This window comes from Schistocerca nitens, chromosome 4 (assembly GCF_023898315.1).
Source record: "Schistocerca nitens isolate TAMUIC-IGC-003100 chromosome 4, iqSchNite1.1, whole genome shotgun sequence".
Classification (NCBI taxonomy): Eukaryota; Metazoa; Arthropoda; class Insecta; order Orthoptera; family Acrididae; genus Schistocerca; species Schistocerca nitens.
Window position 1 is genome coordinate 219,134,836 of NC_064617.1, and position 15,251 is coordinate 219,150,086.

General features: G+C 42.7%; 1 protein-coding gene across 3 annotated transcripts in view; it reads right to left on the reverse strand.

The window, feature by feature from the left end:
* Positions 1-15,251, reverse strand: part of LOC126253457 (6-phosphofructo-2-kinase/fructose-2,6-bisphosphatase 2) — a 370,956-nt gene that overhangs the window by 285,516 nt on the left and 70,189 nt on the right. The window contains exon 1 of one of the 3 annotated variants that reach the window (XM_049954811.1): positions 14,604-14,713. The exons of the other annotated variants lie outside the window; for them this stretch is intronic. Coding sequence (XP_049810768.1) covers positions 14,604-14,631 — 28 coding nt within the window. The 5' untranslated portion in view covers positions 14,632-14,713. Of the gene's footprint in view, positions 1-14,603; positions 14,714-15,251 lie in introns of those variants that run through there. 3 annotated transcript variants of the gene reach the window in all.

Consider the following 15,251-nt stretch of genomic DNA (forward strand, 5'->3'; position numbering starts at 1 on the left):
TGGCAGTGGGAGTATACATGTTCGGATGCGATGCTACTGTAACAAAATTCAATAACGTTGTCCGCAAAGAATAGGGGAATGTACGGAGAGTGTCTTCAGACGCACTGCGCGGTAGAAGTATTGTGGTACGACTTTGGTGATTTCTCTCAGCAAAAAATCCTTTCATTAACTGCATATAATGCAAGACTTTAACATCGTGTAAATATTGTTAGGAGCTAACAGGTATCGACCCTGCGCCGTTCTGGTGGCAAGTCTGAAAATATACGAATGTAGAAAGTGTGTAATTCTTGCCTACATGACTCAAAGTTTAATAGGAGGGTATTTGCGGTCATGGAATAGTTCAGAAACTGACAAAGCAACCATAAATTACTGTCTCCTACAGAAAGAATGGTGGCCGCGAGTAGTTCAAATAGCTTCGTCCCTGCATAACGTGTATTCAGTTTTAATGCATTTATTAGGGACAAAAAATGGCTCTGAGCACTATGGGACTTAACATCTATGGTCATCAGTCCCCGAGAACTTAGAACTACTTAAACCTAACTAACCTAAGGACATCACACAACACCCAGCCATCACGAGGCAGAGAAAATCCCTGACCCCGCCGGGAATCGAACCCGGGAACCCGGGCGTGGGAAGCGAGAACGCTACCGCACGACCACGAGATGCGGGCTATTAGGGACATTTCGTCGTTCCTCCAGAAGAGCAATTTCCAGCTTTGGGGTAGTGTGAGAGTTGATCGTCTTGCCATATGCGCCCCTCCCCCTTCTCCAAACAATTCCCTTTATGTTTGCAATAGAATTCAAGGGTAGGGAATACTGAAGCCACGGTATTCAAGTCCTATCACATCCTGCAGTTCCTTTCTAGCAGATAAAACTGTGTCCTGGACCGCGTCTCAAGCCTGGGAGCTTGCCAACTTAGCTATCACGGTACGACTTTTCTTCTCGCAGCTTTTCTTTCATACAATTTCGCACAAGTTCTCCTGTATGTCCTTTTTTTAGCTCAGTGAGTAAATTAACCTCTCTCTGCCTGATTGTAGCATATACTCGATGTGCTTTCTGTGTGTCACTTGTTCGTTTTTGCAGGTTCCTAGTAGGTGGCAGTATCTCCTTGAAGAAAGCTTTTTATCATACTGTCAGGCAGTCTTCGAGAAATAAAGGTAATTTCTGTTTGTTTTTAGTAATTTTGAACTATATTGTGCTTAGAATATGTTTTAATGTGCTAATATAACATATAATACAAACAACTGATTGCTTGCTACAGCAAACACACATACAGCATACTTATTTCCATGTAGCAATGGGTCTACATTCGGCAACGACCTATACTGTTTTCATAATGTTAGGTACTAATATTACGTTTTCTGAGCATTGTATATATTTCAGTTATTGTTTAACATAAACAGTATTACCTTTGAACATGGTTTAAAATTTTGGTAATCATAACATTAAAAAAAATAGTATTTCACCCTTATTTTGTCCCAGAACACTGCGTTGACAACTAATATGTACTCGTACATTTAATTCGTAAAATACTGCGTGGTCTTAAAGCCTCGATCAATCAATAAGAAATAATTGATGCAGTTAAACAATACCTAATTATAATCTATTTCTATCGTAGCGTGGGCCTACTGTTTTTTTTTCTTTTTTTTTTCAGGATGATCAAGAGGAATGCTTAATATAGGCGAACGTGTGGCCGTTATTATTGTGCGATTGCGCGCTTTATCTTATCTGGAGGTGCAACAGGAGTTCATACGGAAATTTCACAATAGGAAACACCTGGTTACTTGTCAGTAAGTTCGAAAGAACTGGAAACGTTCCCGAAGAATTACATGCAGGAAGACCTCCTGTACCACAAGAGGCTGTTCACGGAATCAAGGAAGCAATCGGAAGAATCTGATGGGAACTGGTGTTTCTGCTACATTGTTCGGAAAAGAGCATTCAGGTTGAGGAAAGGTATGAGGGACGGTGTTCGTTTATAAGACAGTACAGAAGACAGCGCTTGTTTGCACATAGCCAGAATAGTTGATAATATCCAATGGGAATTCTGGAGAAATGTGTTTTACGTGGACAGCAGGTAGAGTTCTCGTGTTTTATACCGGCATTAATGTAATATTTCTTGTGTACTTTTCCATAGGTTGCAGAACAAGACAGGAGCTTTGCAGCTGAATGCCTCAACTGCGTAATGTATTCCAACAGCAGTTTGGTGCTCTTCCGTTCATTTAGAAGCTGTATACCCGTGACACGGAGGCTGTGTCTCGTACATGAGGTGTAATAAACACATTGCTAATTGATACCTGGAGGCACTGTATAAAAGGTTTCGGCAGTAGGCATCTTCCAAAGTGTGCATCACACTGCAGTGCAGCAAGGTCGCAACTGCAACCGTCTAACTTCTGATTAACAGTGTCGCGGCGACTTCAAGGTTGCTCTAAGTGGCGTGACATAACCACAGCCTCACGCTCTACTGCCTCCTTCGGTGTGCCGCCTGATACACTGAAAGAGTGACACGTGAATGGCCTAGAGAAAGAGAAAAGGCGAGTCGCCAAGCTTTACCTCCGCCTTATTACCCTAACGACAACGACTAACGACCAATGGGAAGCAGTGATCGTGTCGACTAAGGGCTGTTGTTCTCCTTGCACTCACGATTCAGTTTTGTTTGGCTGATTCGGGCACGAGCGCCCGTGCGCGCTTGTGTGTGTGTGTGTGTGTGTGTGTGTCATTCACGGGAGCGTCAGTCTTACGAAATTGGTTCTCGTGTTTCGCAACATGGCTTAGATTTCAAAAGCACTTGTTACGGAAACTGCCGGCGTTAATGGGTGTCATTATGAGCAGTTACTGCGCAGGATGTATAGAAAATGCTTGGAGGAACTTTGGACAGAATCCCCCAAACAAAACAATGGGAAAACTCCCTATTAGAATATCTACATTCCGCAATGTTTCGTATTTGGTTTATTTGTGCAAAGACATCTCATGTGATGTTATGGATAAAAATGAAGCTGCCGAGGAACTTAACCAGGCTTACTATAGAACATGCTCTTGGCAGTAAGAAGAATAATGGTAATTATTAACACTGCGGTTCCGCTACCTTTTAATCCCATTGTTCGTGTTGCACCGGATGATGTCTATATACAATGACAGGTGGATGGGTAGAGCAAGAAAAGTTGCGTGGTCCACACATTCCCGACCTATCGGGACACGAAGTAGGAATAGTTTACGCAACGGGCATTCTATAAGCAGAGGCGCTTAATATCATTCTGTTTTAGATGCCTGCGAAATATTTTAATGTCTTTCTTTTTTTTTAAAAAAAAAAAAAGATAGAACAAGACACCGGCCGTGTCCATTCCGATTTTTGCAGTGATTTTGGGCAAACCACTGGAAACACCCACCTGGGTTACCGGATAGGATTTGAACGCCTCTCCTCCAGAATACGGGTCCAGTGTCTTAACAAAGTGCAACAGTAACAAAAAGAAGGCCCTTCGAAGATAACTACAAGGCTAACTATTTCCGAACGTATGTTCACCTGGCTTTATGCCTTCTTCTGGCGCGAGGAACCCGCTTGTGGGTGTGATGTATCTTGTGTAGATTCACTTCTTGCAACGTTCTATTTCGGACAGATATGTATTGCGTGTAACCTGGCTTTTTTCTCCCAAGGTAATCCCGCAACTGTGTGGGGTGTGATGTGGAACAGTTCCACACCAGTGTTTAGCTCGACGTCCACCTGCCCTCGGCAACAGTTACCAGTTTCTCCACAGTGCGCGCTGCCTACTATCTGTTCCGCATTTAGTTCTGGTTCCCCCGTGGCTTATCAGTGACGTCCAGAGGAGTCAGGATAGCGCGAGACTTGCATTTCATTATGGCTGGCAGGATAGTGCGGGTGCTAACGCATATCTGCAGTTGTGAAAAAGTAAACACATATTCTAGAAAAGGCCCTAAAAAACAACCTTTTTTGGCTACCTGAAATTTAATTCCTGAAACAAAGTAGTTTCACCATATCGAGACAATCTGTGAACTGAGGAGAAAACGCATGTTCTATCTCACTCTCATGACAGATCCGCTTCTTGTGGAATACACCAGAATGTCTTTGCTTCTGCGACACATTTTATTAAGATTTTGAAACTCTATGGCCAGAACACGAAAAAGAGTGGCTGTAATGACCAAGGAAGTCGACAAAAATCAGTACTACTTTTTATAATACCATAACAGAAGTAATTGAGCCATCAAGGCAGCTTAAAATGACGTGTACTGTCTCAAGTTGATCCAATTATTTGCTTAGCTTTCCCCACAACCTCTACTATCTCCGCCGTCCGTAAATATTTCCTGGCCTGATTCAAAATTTTAAAGCTTCAGTCTGCAAATGCCTCATTACTTCTTGTCTCAACTACACAAGGGTCCCTCCACTTATCATGCTTCTTGCTGCATGGGTTCGACTCCCATCCAGACATTTCTAACCCAGCAAGAAACTTCTTGTGTATACTGATAGTTACTTCAGGAACACTGGAAACTATTGTATCGGTATATCACAGTACTTAAAAAAATGTTGTCACATAATATGTTCTTGATTATCAACTTTCTTAACGACATGGTGACAATAAATGTCACTAAAGTGCGACGGAACGAAGACTTTTGTGACAACGTATCACCATGGGAACTAAGAGTTGTTCACTATTTCACTAAACCACTAGGGAAAACAGCAAGAATTGAATTTTCGTACGATGCTGAATAGTCTCTAGTTGTTATCAAATTTGACATGCAGCTCGGCGCAGCACTCATCACTTTTAGAGACGACATTTCGAACTGGATAACATTTTTTTCTCTTAATATGTGAGCCACTTACGTCCTTTCACCACGAAGGGCGCATTTCCAGCTACCCGCAGACATTACGTCAGGCATCGTAAAGTTAACAAACAGTCCTAGACCATCTTCTTCTCGTGTGCAAGTCACGAAAATTACAGCGAGAATATTTCAACGTAGACTGTTAGCTCTGACTGGACCAGGACGAGAGAACGAATAGACAACAGCATTTTAAAAGGAAATATCGCGGCATTCACTTTAAGGGATGTAGGGAGAACACACGAACCCACTTCCCGATGACCGGACGTGTATTCGAATCCTCTTCGTGCGGAATACGAGTCCATTGTTTTTAACTACTGCCCCACCTGTATTGGTTGAACTCGCAGTGAGCCATCTACCTCTTAACTTCACATTTTCAATTCAATAGTCACAGAAGGGCTACTAAGGCATTGTAGTCAGATTAGCAATAATAATTTTGTGTGCATTAATGGGCGGGTGCAAGCCTTTCAACTTGACGCCATTTCGGCGCCTTGTGTGTCCCTAATCCGCACCAGTTATCGAACGGGCAAAAGGGGCCTACAGTTTAACGTGGAATCCGAACCACATGTCGTTCCTGGCGACTTCTCACAGCGTTCAAAATTGGAGGCTAGGTTAAAGGTGGACTGAAATTTTCCTTGATCCGATTGGAATTCGATCCCGCGCCGTAAGTACGCGCTTTACCAGGCATAATAAAATAATACTTTTAATTCGATCATACGATGTTAGTAGTATGGGCTACGCTGTTGAGCTTTTTAAGAAAGATGTCTCATTCGTATGGGCAGATTTTGGGTAAACGAAAGTTTTCGTTATTTTAGAGCGGAATGTTGTGGTACTCTAATCGTAATTTCCTGGTTCAGTGGCTGGAGTCTTTTTCAAATGGGCTTGAGAGCATACATCGATGGAACTGCGAGATACGCCGCAAGGATCGCCAGGTCGGTGTAGTCCATACGAAAGTAAGGGAAATCCTTTCGAAATTTTGGGTAAGTTCAAAGGACCTGTAATCGAGGTAGACTGCAAACTTATAGTACGCGTCACATAGGGATCATGAGGGCACTTACTCCATTCAAAAACCGAATAGAACAGGATGTGACTTATTGTCGCACAACGTACTCTCCACAATGCACTGTATCAAGGATTACAGAGTACATAATTCGACGAAGATTTATAAGTATATCACATGTCAAAGTTTAACTGTACTTTTAAATCAAATATTACTTTAGTTACTTACATATTAAGACTAAGCGTGGCCTTTTTACACATATGATGCAAATGAACTACCACTTGAAGAAAATTGCGGAAACATCCGGTCAGATCTTAAAATAATTGAAGGTGGTGTAAATATCGGCGGCTTACTTTAAATGTTCATAAATGTAAAATTGTGTGCTTCACAAAAGACAAACAGGTAGTATCGTAAGACAACAATGTTAATGATCATCACAACGGGAATCAACGCATAGAAATACTTATGTGTAATAATTTGTGGAGATATGAAATGGAATGATCACGTTGGCTCAGTCGTAGGTAAATCATGTGATAGATTTTGATTCATTGGCAGGATACTGGGAAGATGCAGTTAGTCTACAAAGGATTTTGCTTAGAAAACACTTGTGTGACCCATCTTAGAATACTGCTCAAGTGTGTGTGTGTGTGTGTGTGTGTGTGTGTGTGTGTGTGTGTGTGTGTGTGTGTAAGGGGGGTTGTTGTTGTTGTTGTGGTCTTCAGTCCTGAGACTGGTTTGATGCAGCTCTCCATGCTACTCTATCCTGTGCAAGCTTCTTCATCTCCCAGTACCTACTCCAACCTACATCCTTCTGAATCTGCTTAGTGTATTCATCTCTTGGTCTCCCCCTACGATTTTTACCCTCCACGCTGCCCTCCAATACTAAATTGGTGATCCCTTGGTGCCTCAGAACATGTCCTACCAACCGATCCCTTCTTCTGGTCAAGTTGTGCCACAAACTCCTCTTCTCCACAATCCTATTCAGTACCTCCTCATTAGTTATGTGATCTACCCATCTAATCTTCAGCATTCTTCTGTAGCACCACATTTCGAAAGCTTCTATTCTCTTCTTGTCCAAACTATTTACCGTCCATGTTTCACTTCCATACACGGCTACACTCCATACAAATACTTTCAGAAATGACTTCCTGACACTTAAATCTACATTCGATGTTAACAAATATCTCTTCTTCAGAAACGATTTCCTTGCCATTGCCAGTCAACATTTTATATCCTCTCTACTTCTACCATCATCAGTTATTTTACTCCCCAAATAGCAAAACTCCTTTACTACTTTAAGTGTCTCATTTCCTAATCTAATACCCTCAACATCACCCGACTTAATTCGACTACATTCCATTATCCTCGTTTTGCTTTTATTGATGTTCATCTTATATCCTCCCTTCAAGACACCATCCATTCCGTTCAACTGCTCTTCCAAGTCCTTTGCTGTCTCTGACAGAATTACAATGTCATCGGCGAACCTCAAGGTTTTTATTTCTTCTCCATGGATTTTAATACCTATTCCGAATTTTTCTTTTGTTTCCTTTACTGCTTGCTCAATATACAGATTGAATAACATCGGGGAGAGGCTACAACCCTGTCTTACTCCCTTCCCAACCACTGCTTCCCTTTCATGTCCCTCGACTCTTATAACTGCCATCTGGTTTCTGTACAAATTTTAAATAGCCTTTCGCTCCCTGTATTTTACCCCTGCCACCTTTAGAATTTGAAAGAGAGTATTCCAGTTAACATTGTCAAAAGCTTTCTCTAAATCTACAAATGCTAGAAACGTAGGTTTGCCTTTCCTTAATCTTTCTTCTAAGATAAGTCGTAAGGTCAGTATTGCCCACGTGTTCCAGTATTTCTACGGAATCCGAACTGATCTTCCCCGAGGTCGGCTTCTACTAGATTTTCCATTCGTCTGTAAAGAATTCGTGTTAGTATTCTGCAGCTGTGACTTATTAAACTGATTGTTCGGTAATTCTCACATCTGTCAACACCTGCTTTCTTTGGGATTGGAATTATTATATTCTTCTTGAAGTCTGAGGGTATTTCGCCTGTTTCATACATCTTGCTCACCAGATGGTAGAGTTTTGTCAGGACTGGCTCTCCCAAGGCCGTCAGTAGTTCCAATGGAATGTTGTCTACTCCGGGGGCCTTGTTTCGACTCAGGTCTTTCAGTGCTCTGTCAAACTCTTCACGCAGTATCGTATCTCCCATTTCATCTTCATCTACATCCTCTTCCATTTCCATAATATTGTCCTCAAGTACATCGCCCTTGTATAGATCCCCTATATACTCCTTCCACCTTTCTGCTTTCCCTTCTTTGCTTAGAACTGGGTTTCCATCTGAGCTCTTAACCCTAGGACTCACTCTGCTAAAATTTCCTTAGTACTCCATCTGGGGTCATACATGACCCCAATCAATATATAATTGACTGTGTGTACTAATCATTCAGAGAACAACGTACTGTCGTTTAATACTGTTTGTTTACATTTTATTTATTATTTAGACACATTTCACAGCTTTTTTAACAGGTATGTACGTAGTAGAATTAAATTACATATGACAGAGTAATTACATATCAGAAGTTACAATATTACTCTAAGTCATAATTTGTTTCACTCATAAATGTTTCACAATGGCTTGAAATTTACAGAAAATGTGATGAACAACTCAACAGGAAACATAATTCTAACCCGATCCCTGCTTACCGGTACTGCACTTTCATCTTCTCCACTGTCATCATTTTCAGCAAGAATATCATTTTCTTCTAATTCATGTAAACAAATTTCATCACTTTGGTCTACCTGTGTCTTCGGCGTCACTACCTCCTGAATCACTACTGCTACGAAATAAGTCTTCCGTAGCTTGTTCTACACTATAGCCAGGAGCAAAACGTATTCCATCCATGCTGAAATTACACTGCAACAACAAACGTACAAACGAACGTCCCGTTTGAGGTTAGTTCTGAGTAACACCTGAATAACACCTGAATTCAGTGTTACCAACTCAAAATACCTAAGAAAGAGATTGTTAGTTGATAATCTATACATTCTATGAATGTTACATATAATCTATCTGGGGTCATAATTGACCCCAACAGTAGTTTTTTGTTAATTATTGACTTAAATGTTGCGTCAAGCGCTCTAAAAATTTTTGTGAGAGAACTACAATACTGTGTGGTAAAAGTCATAAAATTCTGGATTTTTACAAGAAATAGAAATATTATTTTATCCATAGTAAAGATGATTGGGGTCACCTATGACCCCAGAGTGAGTCCTAGGGTTAATATTCATACAAGTGGTTCTCTTTTCTCCAAATGTCTCTTTAATTTTCCTGTAGGCAGTATCTATCTTACCCCTAGTGAGATAAGCCTCTACATCCTTACATTTGTCCTCTAGCCATGCCTGCTTAGCCATTTTGCACTTCCTGTCGATCTCATTTTTGAGACGTTTGTATTCCTTTTTGCCTGCTTCATTTACTGAATTTTTATATTTTCTCCTTTCAGCAATTAAATTCAGTATTTCTTCTGTTACCCAAGGATTTCTACTAGCCCTCGTCTTTTTACCTACTTGATCGTCTGCTGCCTTCACTACTTCATCCCTCAAAGCTACCCATTCTTCTTCTACTGTATTTCTTTCCCCCATTCCTGTCAATTGTTCCCTTATGCTCTCCCTGAAACTGTGTACAACCTCTGGTTCTTTCAGTTTATCCAGGTCCCATCTCCTTAAATTCCCACCTTTTTGCAGTTTCTTCAGTTTTAATGTACAGGTCATAACCAATAGATTGTGGTCAGAGTCCACATCTGCCCCTGGAAATGTCTTACAATTTAAAACCTGGTTCCTAAATCTCTGTCTTACCATTATATAATCTATCTGATACCTTTTAGTATCTCCAGGGTTCTTCCATGTATACAACCTTCTATCATGATTCTTAAACCAAGTGTTAGCTATGATTAAGTTGTGCTCTGTGCAAAATTCTACAAGGCGGCTTCCTCTTTCATTTCTTAGCCCCAATCCATATTCACCTACTACGTTTCCTTCTCTCCCTTTTCCTACTATAGGATTCCAGTCACCCATGACTATTAAATTTTCGTCTCCCTTCACTATCTGAATAATTTCTTTTATTTCATCATACATTTCTTCAATTTCTTCGTCATCTGCAGAGCTAGTTGGCATATAAACTTGTACTACTGTAGTAGGCATGGGCTTCATGTCTATCTTGGCTACAATAATGCGTTCACTATGCTGTTTGTAGTAGCTAACCCGCACTCCTATTTTTTTATTCATTATTAAACCTACTCCTGCATTACCCCTATTTGATTTTGTATTTATAACCTTGTAATCACCTGACCAAAAGTCTTGTTCCTCCTGCCACTATATCTAACTTTAACCTATCCATTTCCCTTTTTAAATTTTCTAACCTACCTGCCCGAATAAGGGATCTGACATTCCACGCTCCGATCCGTAGAACGCCAGTTTTCTTTCTCCTGATAACGACGTCCTCTTGAGTAGTCTCAGCCCGGAGATCCGAATGGGGGACTATTTTACCTCCGGAATATTTTACCCAAGAGGACGCCATCATCATTTAATCATACAGTAAAGTTGCATGTCCTCGGGAAAAATTACGGCTGTAGTTTCCCCTTGCTTTCAGCCGTTCGCAGTACCAGCACAGCAAGGCCGTTTTGGTTATTGTTACAAGGCCAGATCAGTCAATCATCCAGACTGTTGCCCTTGCAACTACTGAAAAGGCTGCTGCCCCTCTGATGACCTCAGATGTTAAGTCCCATAGTGCTCAGAGCCATTTGAACCACTGTGGACCTTGGAATATAGAATTACCTAACGATTTCCGAAACAGAATTCACACGCGTTCAGCTCCATCTACGATTCCGCGTTCAGGGTCTTAATTCCCCTCCTTACGGCAATAATCATGTCGGAAACCTTTTCATATGCATCACCTGAGTAAAAATGACAGCTCCGCCAATACACTGCCCTTTTATACCTTCTCTACGCGATACTACCGCCATCTGTATGTGTGCATATCGCTATTCCAAGACTTGTCATCTCAGTGTATACACCGCTGACAGTTCACACACCTCTGCCGGCCGAAGTGGCCGAGCGGTTCTAGGCGCTTCAGCCTGGAACCGCGAGACCGCTACGGTCGCAGGTTCGAATCCTGCCACGGGCATGGATGTGTGTGATATCCTTAGGTTAGTTAGGTTTAAGTAGTTCTAAGTTCTAGGGGACTGATGACCTCAGTTGTTAAGTCCCATAGTGCTCAGAGCCATTTGAACCATTTTTTTTCCCACACCTCTTTCAACTAGCCACTAGCATCTTTCACCAATAATCACAACGACAATACAGCACAACACAACATAGATATGGTTCCAAGTCACACAAAAATATCATTGTCAAATCTGCACGAAACCAAATTCAATTTATTGACATGACTTAACTCCAGCCCATCCACAGTTAGCTGATGGTTCATAGCTCTGCTTTTTTATCGAACAAGTCAACAATAATACGCATCTCTCTTCTGGAAGAACAGCAAAGTGCCCTATGAGATGTGCATATGGCATTACTGGCAGGGAGACCCTATGTGGGATGTTCGGCCGCCTGATGCACGTCTTTTTCTTTGACGCCTCATTGGCGACTTAAGGGTCGATGATATTGAAATGATAACAACAACACACACACACACACACACACACACACACACACACACACACAGTTCCAAGCAGAGAAACCCCCCCTCCCGCCGGGAATCGAACTCGGGGCTCCGTGATCGAGAGGCGCCAACGCTATCACAAAACCACACGCTGCTGACGGGAAAGTGACGAAGCAGCATTCGAGCCCACGTACAGGAACGTATTTGGAATGCTTTGTAGGCTTTCCGGAAAAGTAGCCTTATGGTTACTAGAAACTTCCGAACTTTAACACACAAACCTGACACTTCAACCCCACGAGGGCTGAAGGCCTATCCCTCGATTTCTCGAACTCCAAACCGCTCCACGAAACTTTCAGGCCTTCCACCCGATACGAATCGGGAGCAGATATGTAGACGTTCACATTGGTCATTTAAGGCTCCCACTTACAGCAGGATGAATATGCGAACAAGAAAAAAGATTCCAGGATTTTCCCCCGTTAAAAGTACACTTATTTCCCGGATGAAAATTCAGTTTTTCACGAGTGAAAAAACACTAGACCCCGGTGAAAGTACATTTTATCTGCGTTAACTGGCAGTATACTTTCCCCTGGAACTGTAAAACTTACCTATCATTAGAATACCAATCATTTAATGGTAAAGGTTTTACAGCATACAGCTTCCCGGCACTTTAGGAAATGAAACCCAGCAAAAACCAACACTTTTTGGAAAGCTACACGAACACTGCAATTTTTCGTAATACGAAAGTCCAAATACGAATTCCACCAAATACAACACAGAGACTTCCGAAGCACTGAAATAGAGAGTGCGCTGCGCGATGCGCTTCTGTCAGCGAATCCTAGTTCATGACACGTAATCTCACTAGCCTTTGACAGCAGATATTCAGAGCATAGGACACGTGATATAGTCGTCCAATAGCAACATCACTTATGTAGCGCGAACACACAAACAGGAAAAGCTAAGCTTTCACATACAATAATGGTCGTCAAAAATTTTTGCCGTTTTTTTTCCGGGGTGTGGTTAGGAAGCATCCTAAGATCACGGCTTAAACTGCAAGAACTGAATATTTCTGTCAAGAATGATTTTAAATTTCACTGCTGTGCACCGAAAATTTCATGTGTTAGCTGGGTAAATACATGTCCCAGTGACCACTTCGACTTTTTCATTGAAAAGCCAGTTACGTGTGAAATTGCTCAAGAGCTAACCTCGCACTTTCTTTCGAACGATAATTATACTTTTTGCCGTTCAAAATGGCTCTGAGCACTATGGGACTCAACTGCTGTGGTCATCAGTCCCCTAGAACTTAGAACTACTTAAACCTAACTAACCTAAGGACATCACACACAGCCATGCCCGAGGCAGGATTCGAACCTGCGACCGTAGCAGTCGCACGGTTCCGGACTGCGCGCCTAGAACCGCGAGATTTTTGCCATTGTTACCGCATAATTTGAATCTATGAACGAAATAAAATAGATATGAAAAACTAATCTTGAAGTAGGTCTTTTTGTAGTGTGAGTTACGCTTTAAGATACATCAAACACAAATGTGCCAGTAAAATTTTACATAACTTCGTAAGTGTCTCGTCTTCTGAGCTCGAAATTTTTGTATGTGGCTGGTCCTCAAAGCGTTACGTTTTGAATTAGAGTCAAACATAAGAAATTCGTCGCACATTCTCACACTTAGGATAATTCACCTTGCGGAAAAGGAAATTTAACGCTTCTGCAATACTTTCCCGCGACCTGTTAGAAATGTGAAAAGTTGTGACATCACGCCCATCGAAAGCAATTTGTTGTTATGAAGTGCTTCACAGTCTTCGTCCTAAAGGCTTTGACACATTTTGGTGTCAGCGGACGCTTATGTGTGGACTGTGTTTTATTTCTGTAAATGGCGTATTTTCTTTGCAACTAAAGTTTTATTTTGGTGTTATTCTCTCGCTTATGTCTTATTGCTGCACTATTATTCTCCAGTATCAGGCTACACTAAAATTCTTTGTCAGAGTGTCAGTTCTTACCAGTCAAAATAACAAAAATTTAACTGAAATCTAAAACAATGAAAATTTCCCGGAATTCTAAAAAATTCCCAGATTTTTTTCCCGGATGAAAAAATTTCCGCTTTTTCCCGATTTCCCGGACGTATACACCCTGGCAGCCCTCCTGTAAGGTGCTGCTTCTTGCGAGTACTTCCACAAGTTTCTCTGCAATGGGTATTGTTAACACCCTACCACTCTGGCATGTTACTCGGCCTTGAGTCCGCCTCTTCAGCCCAGACTGCTACCCGTCTAGGAGGATTTGGGGAAGGCCAGATCATCAACTCCCGGTTGAAAAATACTTCCATTCCCCAGAAACCGACCCTGTCGCAGACAGTAGACCTACATAGAAGGTGGAGAGGGGAGAAATGAAAGGGACTATTGATGTTAGCTGCATTGGGACTTTAGAATCAGCGGCGATGAGTGAAAAATGTGTGCCGCACGCACTGGAATTCGAACTAGGGATCTCCTGCTTACTAGGCAGCTGCGTTAACCACTGCGCCACCCGGACACTTGTTTATTGTAACTGCGCTGACCATCTCGAAACGCCTCGCAGCCGATCCACATTCCCATCTATCTGCAGTACTCGTCCATTTCCTCCACTTTCGCTAGTTTGAGATTCCCACAGGTGATCGGACGAAATTCTGCATCCGCGCTGAAGGTGGTGGATTCATTGCTCATCGAAGCGAAACATATAAACGCGTGGTGTTTCTTCTTTCGAAGATGTCCGAAAGAACAAACACCACGCATTCATACAGTAGGCAACAGCCACGGGTAGAGCGCAAAGGCATCGCTAGGAAATGAGGTGTTGCAACCTATGACGAAACACGCCGCTCTTCTTTGGATCTTCTCTATTTCTTCTATCAATCCTATTAACTATCCCCATAACGACGACAGCGTTATCGGTTTGAACTTCTACCTCTTCCTCCAGAAAGCTCACTGACAGTGGGGCGCTTTCGGAGAACCTTCCTCGGACAGTGGCCCCTTTAGCTGTACCGCAGAGTGTGGAGCGCCGATAAGGAGTGCAGCGAGTGACACACGCGGCGGGCTTGCGCAACAGCCGGCGCGGCGCGCTACTCACCGTGGACGACCGTCCTAAAGACGACCATGCTGCCAGCTTCCCAGCGCAGCGATTACGAGGCGTAGCGCCGCTGACGACGACCGGCACGCAACTGCCGCGCGCCGCGCTCGCTGCTCTTTATGTCAGCCGAGGAGCCGCGCCGCATCGGCCAGCGAGACTGCGGCCACTGTTGCAAGACTTGCTCCGCGTGGCCCCACCCCGCGGACGTGATCGCCCACCTCCACCAAAAGGAGCCGCTCACTCGACAGATGTTATCTACTACTCGTGAAGAGTTCAGCGAAAGACGTGGGCTTCGCTGTCCCGCTATGCGCTTCCCATCCCATTTTCATTCATTTAGGCGTCTACGAGGGGTAGTCGTAAGTTTCAATTATCGCCTCGAAAATATAAAGTTACGTAATTAGTTTTTGTTTGCAGGTACATGTCTCCACTCTTGGTACACACCGAAATCTCAACGCAACAGAACCACAGCATGACGCTAGAGGAGAGAGAAAAAAAGGGTGCAGTATAAGGAGAAAACGCTGCAACAATCCATGCTGAGTTGGTGCACGTGTATGCAACAATGCACCATCGTACGAGACACCGGCTGGGTGGCGCACATTTTTAGAGTGTGTTTTCTATACACTGCCTGGCCACAAAATGAAGCACCCA